Raw genomic sequence first — 20045 nt, 5'->3', positions numbered from 1 at the left:
AATAAAATAATTCTTGGAAAAAATGTTTCATATATTATATAATTACATATAATTATATAAAATTATATAAATTTATATATACTTGTCTATATATAAAAAATACATATTTTATATACATATGATTATATATAAAATATGCTTATATACATAAAACATATTTTCCCAGGATGTCATAAATGCAATTAAAGAATAAATACAAATGTAACTATAATAATCATCCTAATCAGGAAATAAAGACATGCTTGGAATATAATATTTCTATTTTCAAGATATAAAAAGACTTTTCAATAAGTCATTTCACTCTCTCTCTCTCTCTCTCTCTCTCTCTCTCTCTCTCTCTCTCTCTCTCTCTCTCTCTCTCTCTCTTTTTCTCTACTCGTGTTAAAAGCCTCCTTCTTAACAACTGATTATTTCTAACAAAAGTCATAAAAAAAGTATTAACAAGTGACACAGATGACATGGTGTAACACATTACATGGATCACTATATTCTTGTAATATCCTATCGTTTTCCATTGTTAAACAAAGATGAGATAATCACTGTGTTGTACCGTCTTTTGTTGAAAGACACACAAAAATGACTGGTCTTGCTCTGTTGCTCGAAAATGGCATTTTTTGTTGAACAATATTATTAAAAAAAGAAGAATTGGGGAGGAATGTTTAGACATAATGTGCTCTCAATTACTTTTATATTTAACCATAGTGAGCTTTTAAAAATACTTTAGTATATTGTTTAGAGATGCCAAAATATTTGCGGATTATCGGCATATCGAAATTTATTGCTAAAGTTCCGTGAGTCTTGTTGTTCACTTGCCTTTTGGAATACCCTTTGAAAGATAACAATAATCAATAACTATCAGAGGAACATGTGCATACCTAAAATGGTTGGTCCTAATAGAGTTGCGAATTTTCAAATAGTGTTCCATTGAAGTCCGACGGTCCATGCACTAATGATTAGACTGTTAAGCTGGAAATCGATTGTTTCCTTCCTTGGTAAAAATAAAAATCGGAGTATAAGTCGAATATAGAGTAACAGAAGCGTGAACAAAAGGCGAAAAGAGGCGAGAATTGAAATATCAAAATGTGAAAAAAAGTGTAAATGCTTCTTTTATGGTTTATTGTTTCCATTTTTACTTTCTAGAAATTTCGTTTACGCTTCTGTTACTTATCCGTTATATCCGTTATAGCACACTGCTTTATGTTCAATTAATTTCAAAGAATTTAAAGATTTTGCGAAATTTTTTACTCAACATTTATATATTCAGTGCCTTATACAAGGCAACATGACGGAAAATGATGCAATCAGGAATACAGAGCAATTTCTCAAAAAAATGAAATGCTATCCGTTGACAAATAATACGTTGCTACAAATGAAAGTGATTCAGATACCCTTGGGGACAAGCTATTGCAAGTTGAAAATGGTAAACAAATCTAATTCAAAATCGGTAGTGACAAATTATTATCAAGCTGATGTTACGTCGATTAAATTATCGGTGTTAATCGAACTGATAGTAGTAAGTATTAAATAACATTGTTTGGAATATTTTGAATGCACGTAATCACTGGTTTACGTTCATATTTAAAAGAGAATGAAATATGCGAATAAGTTTGATTATCAGTGATTTTTTTATCCTTTTTTCAGTACATAATAGAAGATTCGATATACGAGCTGATTTAGAATTTGAATATGTTTTATGCGATATTAAAAATATTAATGGAATATTAGGATATTTTATTACTATTTGTGCTGAGGCAGATAAATATACAACCGAGTACATGGATCAAAGTATAGAGAAATATCTCACATTGTTTAAGGAGATTTTGAAAGATATCTCAGAAGAGGAATTTAATAATTATAAGGAATCGATAAAGCAAAGTTGGCATATACACGATGTTTACAAAAAAGTTGCCAGAAACTGGAATGAAATCACGAAATTTGAATACATGTTTAACAGATTTCAAAAGAGAAAGCTTGCACTAAAAAACATAAAAATCGATGAGATAAGAAAATGGTTTGAAGAGCACACACTAAATGGAAAAAATTTTAGAAAATTGAGCATACAAATAGCGGGTACTCCGAAGAAAGAAGTCAATGAAGCAAGTTGTGAGTAGATAACTTTTTTTTATGTCTTGATAAAATTTTATGGATACATATTTATTATCCGATATTATGACATTATTTTTGCCTTCATTTTTTTGTTTTTAAATTATCTTTAAAATTGCTAAGACAATTAAAATTTTAATAATTAATTGTTATAGATAGCGCAAAGAAATTACAGTACTTTGCTTTGAATTACATAATCAACGATCAACAGTATCAGACCGTGGTAGATTACAAAAAAAAACTCTATATTTATCCAGTGAGCGAGGGATCCTATCACATTATATAAATGATATTATTATAATAATATAGAACGCTAATTATAAAACGTTAAAAAACGGCCTTAATTTTCTTTAGCGTTAAGACAAGATTGTTCCCTGATCATGAATTATAACTGCATTATAATATATAATTCTTCCTTTTATTATATGCACAATTTTTTTTAATACCAAAATCCTCACGTAATAATAACAATACAGGCTCTTTAATTAGCTTTCCAATCCTTCATATTTATTGCCACTATTTTTTTCCTTTTTATAAGACATATATATATTATTATAATATCTTTAGGAACTTAATATCATTAGGAACACTTTGCACGTTGCAACATGGAATATTTAAATAAACTAAGAATGTATATTAGACTTTAATATAATAAATCAGTAAAATAAAATTAAAGTCCGACATATCAGCAGGCATAATTTCTGAAATTAATTCATTTAAATGAATATATATAATAGTTCAACATATTAACATTCAGAATAGCGCTCGTATTTAAAGTAATGTATCTAAAATAAAATTAAACTGCACTGCGAAGAACCAACGTAGTTGAAATATGAAATAATATCTTTCTATTATGAAAATAAATCAGATGCTCCTGACGAAAGTAAATCGCTAAAATCGCTGAAACAAATTTATCAGATTAATAAAGATTTCAATGATTTTAATGATTTATTTTTATCAGAAGCACCGAAAAAAATAGATATTTTTGTGCAGTTTGCGTCTATATTCTTCAGAGGGTAGTAATAATGCGGAGGCATTTTGTGATTACAGGAAAAAGGTCCTTGTCCTTTTTCAGATTTCTCTTTGCGGTATTGTACATTTAAGTGTGAATCAGAGTTATTAAAGCAACTTTTTACCCTATGAGAAAATTATCGTCTTCATACTTAATTGGATTATAACGTGCGTGTAGTCGATAATTTTCTCATAGGGTAAAAAGTTGATTCAATGACTCTGATTCACCCTGTATATATATATATATATATATATATATATATATATATATATATATATATATATATACATATATATATACACGCTATTTATGACCAACCAATTTATCACGGAAGATAAACGTGTGCACGTGATGACGTAGTTCTACGTCCGCATTTTAGAAACATAGATGGCGTTTCTCCACAAAAACGCAAGCAGTTTCTTCTTTTTCTGATTTTAACAAGTCGCCATTGTGTGTTGACGTTTGGCTTGAGTTTGGAAAATTGTGTCTCATTCCAATCAACGATGGACGAAGCAGCGTCGAGTACATCGTCCTCACAATCCGCGATGGCGGATATGAAATATAGAGAAATGCTGAAGCGACTCAAAAAACTCCACGCCAAGAGGGTAAGAGAAGTTTACATTAGAATGTAAATGTAACCTGTATGAGACATTCTATTTATTCTGAATGTTTTAAACTGCTTATTCCTTCTTGTTATTTATATAAATATTGTTTTTTAAAATAATTAAGAGTTTTTGTTATTGGAATTTATCGTCGTGATTTGTCTAAAGCGTATTGATTTAACAGAATGAGGCCAGAATGCAGAATCACAAGGAAGTGGTGGAGGAGGACAAGAGGAACAAGTTGCCTACCAATTGGGAGGCCCGTAAAAGACAGGCCGAATGGATAATGCAAGACGAAGCCGCTAGAAATGAGGCAGAAGCTAAGGTATCATGTTTAACCAGATTTTCCATTTTTGACAAATTTTTACAAAATTAATTATCTATTTATTCTTTAGGGTGAAGACTATGAACGGAAAAAATTATTGAATATTGATGCCACTGAAGCAGAAAGAATAGCTAGAAAGAAGAAAAGCAAACAGAATCCCGATCCAGGTTTCTCGGATTACGAACAAGCGGCGATACGTTCTTATAACAGATTGGTGAAAAATATTAAACCGAATATGGAGACTTACGAAGAAGCGAAGGAGAAATTAGGCCCTGCTTTTTATGGTGATCCAAATACAATATTACACGGTTTACACGAAGACAAAAAGGAAGCAATAGATAAAATGGTCACCAATCTAGAGAAGCAGTAAGTAACATTTACAGGCCTGTTATGAAATTGTGTAATCTTTGATAAGTCTCGAATTTGATGAAGTTATCTTGTTTTTCTTTTTGCAGGATCGCAAAACGGGAGAAATACAGCAGGCGTAGAATGCACAATGATGACGCGGATATTGATTATATCAACGAACGTAACGCCAGATTCAATCAGAAACTGGAGAGATTCTACGGCGAGTATACTCGGGAAACGAAATTAAACTTGGAGAGGGGTACGGCTATATAAGGAAACATTGATATAATTATCACAAATACTTGTATTTTATGTATTATACGATGACTTTTTATACAAATAAGAATCTGAAGAAAAGAATTTTATGGTATTTAATCGAATGTATCTTTTGTTGCTCTTATTGGCGATGCATCTGTAATTATTTTGCTATACACGAAATTCTAAAGATGCGTAGAAATTGCTTCGAGAAGACATAAATCGCCAAAAAAACGCCAAATAAACTATTTAACGATTCTAATAACTCTTGATGTATACTAATCATAAATAAAAAATTAAGTTAAATTATTACATTAGTCATCATATGTGTTCTATTACAATCGCTTAGCCCCTACAAAATTTATTTAATTTAATTTTTTTATACGTATGTACAGTTTTTTATAAACTTCTAATTCAGTTCGCATCATACCACCCAACTGTGTACTATATCTGAAAAAGTAATACGTCACGATTATTTTTGCAGACTGTAAATAACTTACATTTGCAAAATATTAATCTCGTTTGAATAAAAGTATCAATATGAAATACTTACGCCGTGGCGAAAAATTATGATGATGGGTTACTCGTATATGAATATCTTGCGTCTCCCCTGAAAATGTCAGATTATAAACATTGTTGCAAAATTAAGTAAAACAATATTATGTATAATTCACTATGCATAAATTCCTTTTCTTACCTCAAGTTAGACTTAAAGATGTATTTCGCCGAAAAATATATATATCAATGCGGTATCAATGTTGTTAATAGCTTAAAAACATATAAAAAAGTATAGCTTATAAATGAAACGTTAATTTATACAAATAAGTGCGATTAAAATCAGCAAACGCACACACATGTCTTAAACAAACAAACGAGAACAGAGTCGCAACTCTCTTCTCTTTTATTATGCTTTATTAACATGATTAATGTAATTAATCATAATTAAGTACAAGTTTTTATAACATAGTCATAGTAGCATATGCTCACACTTTGTTAAAGTTTAAGTGTTTTTTTTTTAAATATAATAGAATAAAAAATATATCACTTTCATTTTAGCGCTTCATGGTATTCTCAAAATCCAATCGATTAGTGTAATCGCAGGAGACGATCTTCACGAGTTTCCACAAAGGATATATCAAAAGTCGGCATGCTGTTAGGCGACAAGTTATTTTATTTCATGTGGTTGGAATAATGTTCAGGACCGTTCACTATCACTACGATGACAATGAGGTCGACGGCAACTCCCTCGCCGGTTTGCCGGAGCTTATACCTGCACTGCTGCGGTTCAACAGTCTCGGCATGTCGCACTCCTCACACTTGTTCATCAATGGATGATTATCGAAAGTGCACATAGTACAGACCCACGAAGGCTCATCCCGTTCCTCCCGGTCGTTATCACTCGCCGGCTGCTCCGATCGCCATGCCGGTGGTTGACTCGGTAAACGCGGCGGTTGTGGATTCAGCGGTCTCGTCGGCAACGATTGGCCAGTATAAATGCCCTGATAAAACTCCTCATTCGTCTCGCCCAATGGCACTAGAAAGTACAAGTTATTCGCCACGAGTCCTACCAAACTTTGTATGCAATAACGTGATAGGAAATAGATACCTCGTCTATCTGACCATTGATCGACTTCTATGGCCAATCTGTCGCATTCGACCTGTAGCATATATATTTCGGTCTTCAGCTTTCTTTTCAGCTCCTGCAAAAATCACGCATTGAAAATAATGAAAAGAGAAAACGCATAAAAAATGATCGATTATCAATTCATGCAATTGTACATACTTGGGGTGATATCAAGGGATCTGGTCGGGTTAATGCTTGTACTTCCTTTTTCATCGCTTCGAGTCGTCCCTTTTCAGCCCTGAGCTCCTTGGCGAGCCTTTCCTTTCTAGCCAGTTGCTCCGCGACTAATTTCTTTTGATGCTCCTCCACTAAAAATTCCAAGGACTATTTTAGTTAGCATGTATATCAACCAAACAAGTCAAACAATTCCAGATCTTACTTCAATCACTTTCTAATTCTACTTTGTCACGAATGACGACTCATAAATTTGATTACATATCGCTTCGCCTTATTAGGATTTTATCGATCACGATGACAACGGATTAGATATAAGACAGTTTCATCAGTTATCGCATCTGCATCGTAGATTGACAGTCGCGCTCTCCGCATTGTGTCTGCAGCATTATCGCGCTTCTTAATCGCGGATAGAAAAAAAAAGCGAAAGGCCTTCGCGTGTATGCCATTTAACGTAATGGCCCAGGGAACGCGTCGGACTCTCACGATGAGAAAAACCGGATCAGGTAGTCCGCGTAGTTGTAACCGCGAGCGCGCGCGGGCTATGTATAGCCCGGAGCGTGGGGTCAGGAATGCGTAAATATCGTTCCCGGTGTTGCATGCGTGGGCGTAGTACGTGCGACCGAGTGACTTCCAGGTAAATATACACGTGCACGCGATTCTGCAGCGCTGGCGAAAGCGGCAGCGGGGACGCGCGCCGACGACGCGGTGTCATCCTGTTTCGATCCGTAGGTTCACCTTGGCACAACGGCGATCGATTCCGATCGGAAGCCATGTGATCCCCGAGGGAGGAAGAAACGGCGCTAAGAGACCCGACGCCGCTGCTCGTCGTAGGTCCGGACGGTGTTGTGGGAAGGCTGCAACCCGGGATGATATTCGTCGTCGGCGGTATGGAGGGAGTAGTCGGCGCGCTCATCGTCGTCGTGGGCCTTGGCAATTGGCTAGGCGGTTCTAGAGAAAGTTCTGAAAATGATACAGTAAATCTGTATCTCGTGTCAATTTTAATAAAAAAATTCTCCAACTAGAGTTAAAGATTTATATTTTTATAATGTGATTTTATTCTTAATTTTGTTGAACTGTGATTTTACTAAATTTAGAATCAGACGTCTGGGAACACTTCATGTATACACGCTTACATTTCGTGTTTCCACAGACTAACATAAATATTATATTGTATATAAATTTAATAATGTTCTTTTTTTATATAATATATTTTATTCAAAGTTTGTGATATAACATTTTATATTTATATATAATATTTCCTTCTCAATAAAACTTCTTTTTTAAAATATGAATGAAATTCTTGCCTCCAAATTAGGTCTGGATTGAACGGTTTGAAGTGTTTTAAGTTAAAAACGTACCAGGCGACCGTAGTGGGTTTTGAGACCACGGTGGCGGTATGAACGGCTTAGCCATAGGTGGTCTGATCCTCGCCGCCGCCACGCTACCGACGTTTCCAGGACCAATGCTGATCTGCAGACGGCTCTGAAAGCCACGTGGATCCAAGGACGAGGTCGAATAGGTCAGACTCGATCTTTCCGACCTGATATCGATTGGAGGTTGCGGCTCAGAGGAGGGCGGCCGGAGGGTCAAACTGACCGACGTATAACTTCGCGTGTGATCGATTTGCGTCTCGGACTTCCCGATGGCTAACAGAGGCTCGGCGTAATGAGGCCGTGGCACGACGACAAGGTCGCTTCGTTTACCGGCACCGTTCGTCGGTGCCGTTCGAAAATCTGTTGATATAAAATCACGATTAGACAATCGTTCTTTTAAAAAAGAAATATATTTTTCGCTAAATTTCTCGCGGATAATTTTAGAGCCGACAGTTGAAACAAATCAAAAGAAGTCGACGGTGTGCGAATCGAGGTCAATTTAATTTGCGAACTGGTCCGTCTGACCGGTTGATGAACGGCGATTGCGACAGGAGCTTATGAGCGCGATTAAAATAAATTGTCTCTAATAACATCCGTAATAAACAAGCATGCCGCAAGAGATTAAGATTCAAGAAGAGCGTATCGCGTTGCTATACAATCCGCTTTCGCTTGCAATTATTCTTTTGCATCCTATCCTTCCTATAGTCGTCAGCAAAATATTATCATTCCGCAATCTCTTTTTTTTTAATTTGATATTATTGTAATTTAATTCTTAGTACGCTGCTGGATAGTATCACATATTTAACGCTCGGTATTAATATATAATTATTGTAAGCAGTTTATATTATTTATTTCCGTATTTCCTGTCTTCTTTCCGAAAAACAATTTACTTTATTATCAATTCTAATAAGTCTCCTTTAATATCCATGCTTTTTACTAAAATATTAACTTAAAAATATTACGCACGCTAAAAATATATCAAATTTTAAATATTTATTTCAATAGTACCAACTAATATTTATTTATAATAAATAAATATTTATTCAATAAAAGAAATGATAATTGAATCAAATGAACGGTTCTTATACAAAATAAATATATCTTTATATTTAATAAATATTTAGTTGACACTATTCAAACGATTTATTAAGATTTAGTATATTTTTTTTTTCAATGCACAGTCTTTGCTCGGAATGCTCAGCGTTAAATAGTGCGAATACAATATCAATTTCAGCAAGGAGACAACGTCCATCTTCCGTACCGCGATTGCCCGCGGGGCTGCAGGCGACGTTGACGTTGAGCTCGAAGCCGGGTGGCGCATTGCTGCCGTTGCTGTTACTATTGACGGTGCAACAACCATCGTCGAAGAAACCGCGCGACGTGCAGACAGCCGGCGCAGACGAGGGGGTGGCGACGCCGCTGGACGACGCCGGCGTCGCAGCTGCGACGGCGACGGCGGCAGCGGTGCGGGTGCAGCCTACGAGAGGGTAACGACGGCTCATACCGATGTCCAACGACGCCGGTCGATGAGGACGCCCGACGCTGACGTTGCTCGCGACCGTTTGGTTCATCGGCATACCGGGCATACAGCAACGCTGTACTTGCGATGCGAATTGTTGCTCTCGTTGTTGTGCTTGCGGTTGCTGCGGCTGCAGCAATAGCGGCTGTTGCATCCCTGTACTGGGGGCTGGGGGTGGAAACGCGCCCGGTGACGGACGGGACTCCTGGGTGGCCCGCAGGCTTCTCGCGCATGTCTCCCGGTCGTGACTGTTCTGCAACGCACACACGTATCTGGAGTCAGCTTGCCGCCGATTGTCCTCGATGTTGATTCCGATTTAGGAGGCACCCCGTGGAACACGTGTCTCGAGTCCGTGTTTCTTTTCGAGGGTCGCCTTCCGAAAGGAACGCGTCGCGCGATCGCTTACAGTTAATCGCTCATATTAGACGCGTGTATGCTAAGAAAGACTTATAATATTTCAGAATATCAAAACCGGATGTTCCATCTGACTGTAATCTCTTTGGTTAACAATTATAATATGAATTTGGACCAGTGAGAATAAATAAGAGAAATCTTTCGTCCGATCAAAACGGATTTTTTTAGTGTAAATATTTTGGTGTAAATTTATATACATATATATATATATATCCAATTCTGCAAACTACGCGCCGAAATCTTTTTCCTTTTGGCTAATTTAAATGCAATTTTGATGGGTTATCAAAATATTATGTAATATTATCTCAAGCTGATTGTTGTAATGTAAAAATTTTTTGCTTATATCTTTGAGTTTCCTACGTAATTACTTTGATGATCCAAAAATTGTTTTCAGATTTCTGTATTTACTTAAATTTTTAGATACTTGAGCAAAATCCTTCTCTTTCCGTGTACTGTAATCTATTTGCTAAGATTGTAAGTAAAATTCTATTAAAGTCCAACCAATTGTAGAATGTGACTTTGATCGTTTGTTTCCTTTCCTGAAATTTAACACATCTGAACGTTATTGTCGAAGAAAAATGGTTTTCAAATCGATTAATTCAAATATGACGAAGGGAACATCCGGTGATTTTAGGAGAGGACCTATGCACACTTAAACAACATACACACAGGTTCCACGCTCGTGCAAATGGGGTTTAGCGATGCATGGCAGAGGCGAGGAAGGAGAGAGGAACATGATCATTAATCCTTGTTAAATCGCACGTCGGAAATCGCGTTGCAGGCACCGGCGGTTAGTCGTTATTGCGGCGACCAGGGACGACTAGAGTTTCTCAAGTAAGAAATTGAACAATTTCTAATTGGTCTGCCATATTTTTCAGAATTTGCTTAAGATAGAATAAGATAAATATATAAGATACAGAAACGGATACTTCTATCTTAAGCATGTCCTGAAAAATATGGCGAACCAAATGCATGGTGTCCATTCTCTAACTTGAGAATCTCTAGGGACTACGAGTTAGTTGAGCGAGTCTCTCGAGAAGACTCGTGTTCGAGACTTCGAGGGTCGGTTTATTAGGGCCACACTCCTAACGGACAAAGGCCACCTGTGTACCTGGGCGATGCACTGGGAGACGACGTGATCAGGGAGCGCGGGGAACTGCTGCTTCAGCTCGTGGAACAGCTGCATGATAGTGATGTTAGAGCAGTGGCACTCCCCCATCATGGGCCCCCATCCTCCTGGCAGGGCCTACCTGCAGGTGCCAGGTATATCATCGTTACATGTCGTCGGTCCTCTACAACTTACTGTCGGACCGATACAAGGTGGTCGAGTCGGTCGTTTGGGCTCTCCCGTTCATTTAAGCTAATAACGCGCGCCAAAAGGGATACGCCGCCCCGTCTCTCGCGATACGACCGTAATACCGTCGCGATCATGAGAGAACGAGCCAAGAGCTCTCGTAATAACGCGATCCGGAAGCTTTCCCAGAAACGTGGATATTTTATAATTCATTGGATGCGACGAGTTGGGCCGCATCCAGATCGAATACTCGTCGAACACACTTCGTCGAGCGCGAGATGAAAATCGCGGTAATCGGTGATGGACTCCTCTCGATGCGACGGAAGGAAGGACGAGAGACAGAAAGAGAGAGAGAGAGAGAGAGAGAGTGACCGTGGAACCTGGCAAACGGAAAACGTGCGAAAAGAGCGATGTACGATCGCGCACATTATTTCTTTTTCAGGGGCGACTTCAGCAGGTGCGACGCGTTACTCTTGAAACTTGGATCTTCCTTTCGCTCCTTCGACGTGCCAAGCAGGAAAGACGGAAGCTTTTCCACTCCCTTTCACCCTCCCCCCGTCTCTCTCTCTCTCTCTCTCTCTCTCTGTCTCTCTTTCTCTTTCTCTCTCGATGGCATATCTTATCGTATTTATAAACCCGCCTGGCTGACCCATTTTTCAAGAGTAACGCACAAGTCGAACCAAGTTGTTTGCCTGCTTCTACACACAGTAATGAATGAGAAGTTCTCGTTATCTCGCAGAAATCAAGCCTCATATCGCGCGGAAATGTACATTATTCTTTCACACAAGTCAATAATTAAAATACAATTGCCAAGAATACCATCCAACGAATTGATACGACCTAATAATATACGGCTAAAGAATCGAAACTTTAATACGCTCCATTAACATTCTCTGATATCTGTACATCGCGCGACGTCTGCGATCTTCGCCCTATCTCCTCTAAATAACGGCCGAAAAATGATAACTATAGGCATAGGATTAAGGAGAAGTCTAAATACGTGTGCTTACGCACGTGGTGAATCATCGCAGAGATTCTTTTCGTCCAAAACTGCCAAAATCCGCGCAGGCTAATTTGAAATCCTGATCCTATTCCCACGCGGCCGATCGCTCCGCGACACCCGCTACATCGCGGAATTGGCAGCCACGTAGGAAAACGGTGGACACCTGTGCGGTGCACCACGTAAGAGTGCCACATAATTATTAGCCGGCACCGAGGAAACGCGCGCCACGCGCTCGCTCCCGCCAACAGCCGTGATGAAATTTTGCGAATAATATCATATATTATTTGCGAAAAAGAGCGCTTGGTCCTTGAATCGTGGAAAAAAAATCGCACCACGTATATACGACAATAATAATAAATAAGTACGTCTAAGAAATACAGAGACGAAAATGAATTTTAATAAGTATTTCTTTGAATAGCTCCAAGTAAACATTTACAAAATGTATTTTTATATTTTTTGATACAAAATATATTGATTTCGAGATTAGATTACCATTTTTTTTTTTTAAGTAAATATTTATTCACGGTAAGTAAATAACTACTTAGTACTATTCAAAGAAATATTATAAATGTGTATATTAAGATTTAATAAATTTTTTTCAGTATACCAAAAAGAATGTTGCAATCAAAATAGCTTTGATCCGACAAAAAATATTGCAGAACCAGTATAAGTGATTTTGATGGAAAAAAAAAAAAAAAATACCGTCGACTTCCTTTTTGATCTGATCACAAAATGCTTCTCTCCGGATAATTTGTCTGTTTTCTCGCGAGCTCGCGATTGGCAAACGGCGCGACGCCAATTCGATCGGAAAAGACTTTGGAGGGGGACGAAAAAGCTTCAGTTGCGTGGAATTTACACTTGGAGCATAGCCACGCGGCGAAATAAAGTGCTAGAATTAATAATCTCCGTCGCTTCCTTTTCTTTCGTCTATTCGCACCTGGCGAGACGGCGGGTCAGGTGAACGAGGCATCAATCAGAAAGAAAAGTATTTATTGGCGCACTTTGCCTCTTGCCGGTTTTCCTTCAACGATTAATTAATTTGATCTAATATAAGCATTTCACATTTTTCTTTCATGTTATTAAAATGTGCATTAATATCTTTTCATTTTTTTTTTTAAATATTCCCTAGATAAAAAAAAACATGGTTCCATGTTGCACCTGATACAAATTTTGTATAAAGTTCGCATTAGCTTTCGCATTTTTGCCTATTATTTCAGACTCGCTTGCTCTTTCGTTTCTTTGGCAGGTAACTCGCTCTTCCTCTCGAGATTTTCGAAAACAAGTCTACATGTAAATGAGCGAAATGTAAATAAATGCGAGTGGGCAGATGGCACTCGAAGATGGTGGCCGTGCGAATTCGTTCCGGCTCTGTTCGCGAATCTCGACTAGCCGAATAAACGAATCCGCTCGTGCCAAAGGCATTTTTTCAATATAGATGTAATCGGATGCCGTTGCCATATCCTGCGTGAATTCCATTGGAATAATTATCATAGCAGGAAGGATGGAGAGGAGCAGTGAATCAAATATGAGATAAGATTTTCTCTTCCACGCAAAAATTATTCATCAAATTGAACATATTTAAACTATATATAACAGATACAAGTACGCGTAATTTTTCGATTTACGAGCTATAAAAATAACTAAACTTTAAACAAATTTCGCGAAAAGAGCTCCACGTCGAGGTGATAAAAAAAAAATAGCTAGAATAACATAACATTTCAAAAAAGAAATAGAGTCATATAAAATAAGATTACATAAAATCTGTTTTTATTCCTACAGACTGCACTAGAATCTTCTTTCTCGCTTTCATCGAATATCAAACATATATCTATTTCACTAAGTTCTAAAAGTGTATACTAGTTCAGCTAAAGAAAACAGATCTAAATATTGAATAAAGACAGAAGACTCTACCGGAAAGCGGAAAGTTTCAGGATTTCTCTGACGGCGACAGGGACGTTTTAAGAGGAGAACGAGAGCATCGTTCGCGTCGGAACAAGCGAAAAAGGAAAAGCGGAATTCCAAGCTGCCGAGAAGATATTTGTGTCATGAAATACTCGAGAGACACGCGTACACATAGATAGCGGCTGTTTTCGTCTGGGCCCCGTAGAAATGAAGGAAAAGCGGCAAAATCCTGATATTTCTACGTCTCCGTTTCTCAGTTGTGTTTTATTCCACGCGGAATAAGAAATAATTCTTATTCTCAAGTGCGTCGCGAAAATCCATCAAAGTCCCGAATGTCTTACGAGAACGGCTGATCGGCAGCGATTGGTATTTCGCGTTAATATTGTATGACGAAAATCCGCATTCTAATCTTTTGCGTTTGATGATGATGTGATTTTTTGCGAGTGAAAAGCGAGGGAAAGAAAAGTTTCCTCGCAAATTCGATCAGGGTTGCTGCACAAATTTCTCGTCCTAAAATTTCAGAATTTTTTTCCTGACTTCTAAACCAAATTTCACGATTTTTCATGATTATTTTCAATAATATTTTGACATTTTTTTTGTATTTTCATCGTGATTTGGAAACCATTAAATATTAAGTTGACATAGCAATTTAACATAGCAATATCAATTATTATTAATGTGATGCTGACACGGCTTGCATTTAATTGTTAAGTTTCCAAAACTGCATAGGTGTGATGTACGCATATCAAATTTCTTTAAAACCAAGCATTTTAATTTTTCATAAAATTTTATAAAATTCCCTTACTTTCCCTGATTTCCCTCACCATTTTCAATCGCCTTAACATTTCCCTGATTTTCAATTTTGTGACAACCCCATCGATATACAGTCGCAATCATATTAATTAGCAAGAAATCGTGAATTGTACAGTGAATTGCACATCTTCGAAACATGTACAGCATATACAGCTATTCGACACCTGTTGCTCGCGACGAGTCCACGAGAACTAATTGCTCATAATAACGTCTAATTATCAGTGACATACAAACGCAATGAACCGTGCGTGGCAATTAGAGCGACGGTGGAATAAAATTCGCAAATATGCTCTCAAATATTTTCCTAAATATATTCGGATGTTGGCTTTATTAAATATTATTACATTATTATTATTATTATTATTATTGTTACAAATTCATTCATAAAAATTGTCAAAGGGATAGGCCGATCGGCGCAACTCAACGCCGGCGTCGCGACGCTCCTTCGACATCTCGTTGAAATCCAACGAGATTCGATCCGCGCCGAGGAGTTTAACGTACATCGAGGGCCACCAGACGAAAATAAGGAACTAAGAATAATAATTGACGGGGGACGCGCATCGTTAACGTTAAGCAGAGCTGTACGATAAGTCGCTCTGCCGTGCGCGGTAAAAATAAACGCAAAACTATACTGAAAATAATATCACATTTTTCGTCCCTCCCGCGAGAGAATCCGCAAAACACGGTTGTCGCCGTCTGCAAACGTACAAAGTGTCCGCGTCAGTTGAACCCGGTCTTTTCGACCGGTAGAATTTAAATCGGTCAAATGTCGTTAAGTTCCACGCAAATTATTTAATTAACTTAATTAAATCGAAGAATATCTTCAAGAGAATATAACATACAAAAATAATAATTTAATATATTAAAACAATACAATATTTTTAATATATCGGTTAATAATTATTATTAAAAATTAATCGGTTAATAATTAAATTTAATACATCAGTGTTAAATTATCTCAAGGCGAGAGATTGCTCTCGTAATTTGCTCTCGAAATTGATATCAATACTCGGAACGGCTCTCCTTCTTAAACGTAAACATCTTCGGTCTTTAAATTCGAATTCCGTGCAATTACATACCGACGGAAACTTTCACCAGACGCGGTATTTTCGCGCGCGTCTCGATGATCCATTAAGTGAAATTACCGGGTAAGTTTAGCATCAATTTATCAGTGATTACGCAAATTACTGTCATCACTCATTTCGCGGAGAGAAAGGTAAACATTTTTCTTTCTCGCCAAACGAATGAATTGTAGGATCTCGCTGTGCTTCATAATGATGCGATTACAACGAAATGTGATTTAACGCGAAAATCAATTAGCTGATATCTTAATTCGAGTCTCGAATTGTTAAGAAAAAGAAACGCAATTACAATAATAAATTACAATAATTAGGATATTATGACATCTTTCGTGATTTTTATATTATAGAATTTAAATCGGTTAAATGCCGTCAACGCAATTCGCTTAATTAGCTTAATTAGCTTAATTAAATCAAAGAATATTTTTAAAAGGATATTATATGAAAAAAATAACAGTTTTAAATATCAAAACATTACAATATTTTTTATGTATCAATTAATAAGAATATTAAACAAACGATATGAGAATATTATTAAGGTGTCTTACAATATTAAAAATATTATTAAGATATTTAATACAATGATAAGATTAAAAAATAACGGTATCAAATGGAGAAGCTCGTAATCTATCGACTAATCTATCGAGTTCCCGGCGGAATTTATATCAACGGTTACGACGCCCTTAAAATATAAATCCACCAAATTTTCTGATTGATATTTAATCACGTAGCCACGTCCGCTCCAAGATCGACGCGTCGATCGGCGCCCCAGGACGTCTCAATCGCAGGAAACGAGAACCTGACCCCGATGGTTGGCCAATCGTCGCTAGTATGTACTCCGACTTTAAATAAACCGACGCAGCGAGAGGCGTAACGTTCCACCGCGAGCTTGTTATGACAGGCACGCGATACATTTGTTTTATGGCAGGGCGTTAAATTGATGCAGAAACTGACCGCTGTACAATTGATACTCGCTTCCTATTCTCCTTCTCTCTGCTTCACCTGCTTGTCAAACGGAATGGATCCTTCTGCAATTACATTATTGGGGAGGGTAAATGCAAGCGATTTTCAACGATTTTTTAAATGCAAAGAATTGGATTTTGCAGTAAAATATTTATCCTTCATATCCGTTTAAAATTGCGAGTTTCGTTTGAAATCTCAATAATGTAGATGCAAAAGGATCCATTCCGTTTGACAGGCAAGGAAAAGGAGAATAGGAAGAAGTATCAGTTTTCTTCATCTTTTTTTAATTCTTGGAAAAAGATTAGGAGTAAGTTGAATCGAGATTAATGTTAATCCACATTGATGGAATCGCATCAATGTTGGAAAGAATGTTTTTGCTGAAATACATATTCTAAAAATTTGCCTATTTACAGAACTGAAAATAATTTCGTTGAGTTATCAAAATATTTATTACACAGAATGTTCAGGTATAATGAAAAATGCTGAAAAAAATTTTGATATTCCAGCAATCAGTTTGAGCGTCGTACAGAATTATTTTCAGATCTGTAGATAAATTTTTAGATACTTGATCAACAAAATTCTTTTCGTGCGAGCGAAGTAATTGTGCAGTCAATAATCGGATTTGCAATGAGAAATATCGCTTGTGAAAGCGGTAAATATTCGCGGTACTCAACTGGAGAATTATTAGAGTCGATCACATTAAAGCTCGCCTGTTTACGTTTGCCTCGTAACAGGTTTAAAGCGTGACGTCGAGCGTTTTTACGTGAACGCGTATAATTCTTACCCACGCGCGTGGCAACTCGCTGTGCAAACAGCCGCCTCGTGACATATTATCTTCGTGTAACATTATCATAAATTTTACGCAACGATCGAAATCGGTATGACGCGGGTGAAACATTCTATGATCCATCGTCGTACGGCTAAAGATAAAGATCTTACCGTTCCGCGTCGCGTTATGCTCTGACAAAAACGGAGATAAGCGTACATATATATTAACGAATGTATCAAATAAATGAATATACATTAATATTAATTAAGAAGTAGAAGTAAGGAAGGTTAACCATCAACTGTGTAAATGTAGAATTTCTGGGACTTCTGTCATTCGTTTTGTAATTTTGAATAATTATATATTCCTTTCTTAAGCCGGTATTCATAGTCGATTCTTATATTTGAGACTCTCTTAAGTACAGTCTTAAGATGTCAATTAGAGAACCGTATTAACATCTTGAGAAATTACTTAAGGCGATCTTAAAAATAAATAAAACGATACTGTGCAATGCTGAGAAACATAAAAAAAATGCAACGTGATAAAGACTGAAGAGTAATTACATCTATTTTTCTTTTTCTCTCGAGGATAGAAGTCCCATTTTACTCTCTAAAACTTTTAGAGTGAATCTGAAGAGTGAAATCTTGCTTTCAAAGATTGAATGAGTTACTCTTTTTCAAAATTAGTTCAATTTTCACTCTTTAGAGTGGGATTTTATATTAAAGAATTTTAAGAATTTTAAGAATCGCTCATACATGTGTAACGTTCACAATTAAGGGTTACATTAATTATCACAATAATTATCCGTGACTGGTGATTGATTTTTTACCGGTGCGATTGAAACCTTTTAAGACGCTTGCAAAAGACAAGTGCCTTGCGCTCTTTGCTTCCTGTTTCTTACATTTTGTCTGTTTTCCCCATTAAAATTAAACCACATTAGTAAGAAACAAGCATAAGACTCAGTTTCACTGTAATGTAAACATTAATATCGATTTAACTTACTGTTTATCCTTTTCTAACGTCAATTCTTATCAATGCGGATTAACTTTAATCTCGGCTTAATTTACTTACATGCATCCTTTTCTTAGAACTAGTAAAAGATAAAAGTAAGTTAAACCAAGATCAAAGTTAACTTGCATCGATAGGAACAGACATAGTTTTAAGAAAAAGATAAAGAGTGAATTGAACGAGATGAAAGTTAAATTTGATATTGATGGAACCGTTTGAAACGGTGTTCCTGAGATCTCGAAGCCTCTTCGCGGAAGCGCATTGTTGTCGCGGCGCGTATCCATCCGGTGCATTCCGTCGCAGGTATATTTTCGTGCCGCGTGGAGTGCCCGCCGTCGTCGCCGCGAGTAAAAGTCAGAGAGCGTGTTCCGTTTCTTTCCCCCTTACTCTCCTTCACGACGCGGAGGAAGCGACGGATGAGAAGACGCCACCGTCGCCACCGTCGTCGTCCACGTCGACGACGACGGCGGCGATCGACCTGGAGCACCGCTTTTAGATCCGAACTTTAGTCGGACTCACCGGACGGCAACCATCGGAGACGTCCGACGGGCGATGTTGTTGTGCACTTCCTCCTCTTCCTCTTCACTACACACCTACACCTCGTCCGTACCGGAAGGAGGAAGAGACCAACGCTGTGATCGTTCGCCAAAAAGATCCCGTGCCCGGATGTATCTCGTGGAAACTCGCTTTTCGTCTCTCGAGGAGACTTTCACCTGTCACCTGTGCACGATCCTGTGGTACACGCGAATCGTGATGGTCTTTTAGTCTGTCTCTTTCGCGTCCTCCCACTCACGTTTTTCTTTCTGTCTTTTCCTTTCTTCCTGTGTTTCTAGCCACACTGATTTCGCGTTTTCTCTTTCAAGAGCCGACGAGCGGAGCAGCTACCGTCCGTCGGGGCCACCGATCAGCTGTGCACTGCGTACCGACCACCGCGCTGCTCGGCCGCGACTTTCGTCCCGGCACGTCGCGACGCCTTGCGTCGCGGACGACGGCGGACGCGACGTCTCGCAGGTGATTTAATATTTTGTCGATTTCTCCAGAGCGAAACGATCACGAACGTCGACGACCGCACGAAGCGATGGGAGCTCGCGCGATCACGTAGTCAAGATGGCCGTCGATAAGAATAAAGTGGCCGTCCCTATTTATGAATGGAAGTCGCGTCACGACAGCTCGCCGCGGTTATGAGAAATGAGAGGCGTCGAGAGGTGGGATGGCGGTCGCTGTGAGAGAGGAGTCAGGAGGGATGCGACGTCCGCGCGCTATTTTGGATCGCGTACGAGACATGGATACCGACGCACGGCATCGCGACGGATACGGTCCTCCTTTTCTCGCTGTGTACTCTGATTTCGCCTGGCGTTTCTTCCTGCCACAATTCTCGCGTGGAAATTACTTGGATTTGAGGAGGGAATATTGAGAGACTAATATTCGTTTCTGTCAATATATAATTTAATTGTAATTCCGTTAA

At 37.9% G+C, this 20045-nt stretch overlaps 3 protein-coding genes across 7 annotated transcripts; 2 read left to right on the top strand and 1 right to left on the bottom strand.

Moving 5' to 3' along the window:
• Positions 1–1190: 1190 nt before the first annotated feature.
• Positions 1191–2893, top strand: LOC105153013 (nardilysin-like). Of its 2 annotated transcripts, none has more exons than XM_011067619.2 (3): positions 1191–1513; positions 1642–2103; positions 2259–2893. In XM_011067619.2, the coding sequence occupies exons 2-3, from the start codon at positions 1776–1778 to the stop codon at positions 2387–2389; spliced, it is 459 nt and encodes a 152-aa protein (XP_011065921.2). In that variant the 5' UTR covers positions 1191–1513; positions 1642–1775; the 3' UTR covers positions 2390–2893. Both variants share the same exon structure in this region, with proteins under 2 accessions (XP_011065921.2, XP_087266533.1).
• A 621-nt stretch (positions 2894–3514) lies between these two features.
• On the top strand, positions 3515–4957 carry LOC105152973 (pre-mRNA-splicing factor Syf2). Its single transcript, XM_011067552.2, has 4 exons — positions 3515–3720; positions 3902–4042; positions 4113–4408; positions 4498–4957. Exons 1-4 carry the CDS (start codon positions 3619–3621, stop codon positions 4661–4663), a joined length of 705 nt encoding a protein of 234 aa, XP_011065854.1. The 5' UTR covers positions 3515–3618; the 3' UTR covers positions 4664–4957.
• Positions 4677–19771, bottom strand: Tab2 (TAK1-associated binding protein 2). Of its 4 annotated transcripts, XM_011067554.2 has the most exons (10): positions 19100–19770; positions 10864–11002; positions 9081–9591; positions 7805–8179; positions 7182–7406; positions 6429–6577; positions 6252–6345; positions 5916–6179; positions 5199–5255; positions 4677–5095 (listed from the first exon to the last, which is right to left on the bottom strand). In XM_011067554.2, the coding sequence occupies exons 2-10, from the start codon at positions 10972–10974 to the stop codon at positions 5070–5072; spliced, it is 1812 nt and encodes a 603-aa protein (XP_011065856.2). In that variant the 5' UTR covers positions 10975–11002; positions 19100–19770; the 3' UTR covers positions 4677–5069. The 4 variants fall into 4 exon arrangements, with proteins under 4 accessions (XP_011065856.2, XP_087266475.1, XP_087266477.1 ...); XM_087410349.1 differs by having other exon boundaries at positions 4677–5255; positions 19100–19771; XM_087410351.1 differs by lacking the exon at positions 19100–19770 and adding an exon at positions 10254–10291 and having other exon boundaries at positions 4677–5255; positions 10864–10975.
• Between the last annotated feature and the right edge of the window lie 274 nt (positions 19772–20045).

This window comes from Acromyrmex echinatior, chromosome 10, assembly GCF_024713525.1.
Source record: "Acromyrmex echinatior isolate Ae372 chromosome 10, ASM2471352v2, whole genome shotgun sequence".
NCBI lineage: Eukaryota > Metazoa > Arthropoda > Insecta > Hymenoptera > Formicidae > Acromyrmex > Acromyrmex echinatior.
This window is presented reverse-complemented; position numbering and strand designations above follow the sequence as displayed.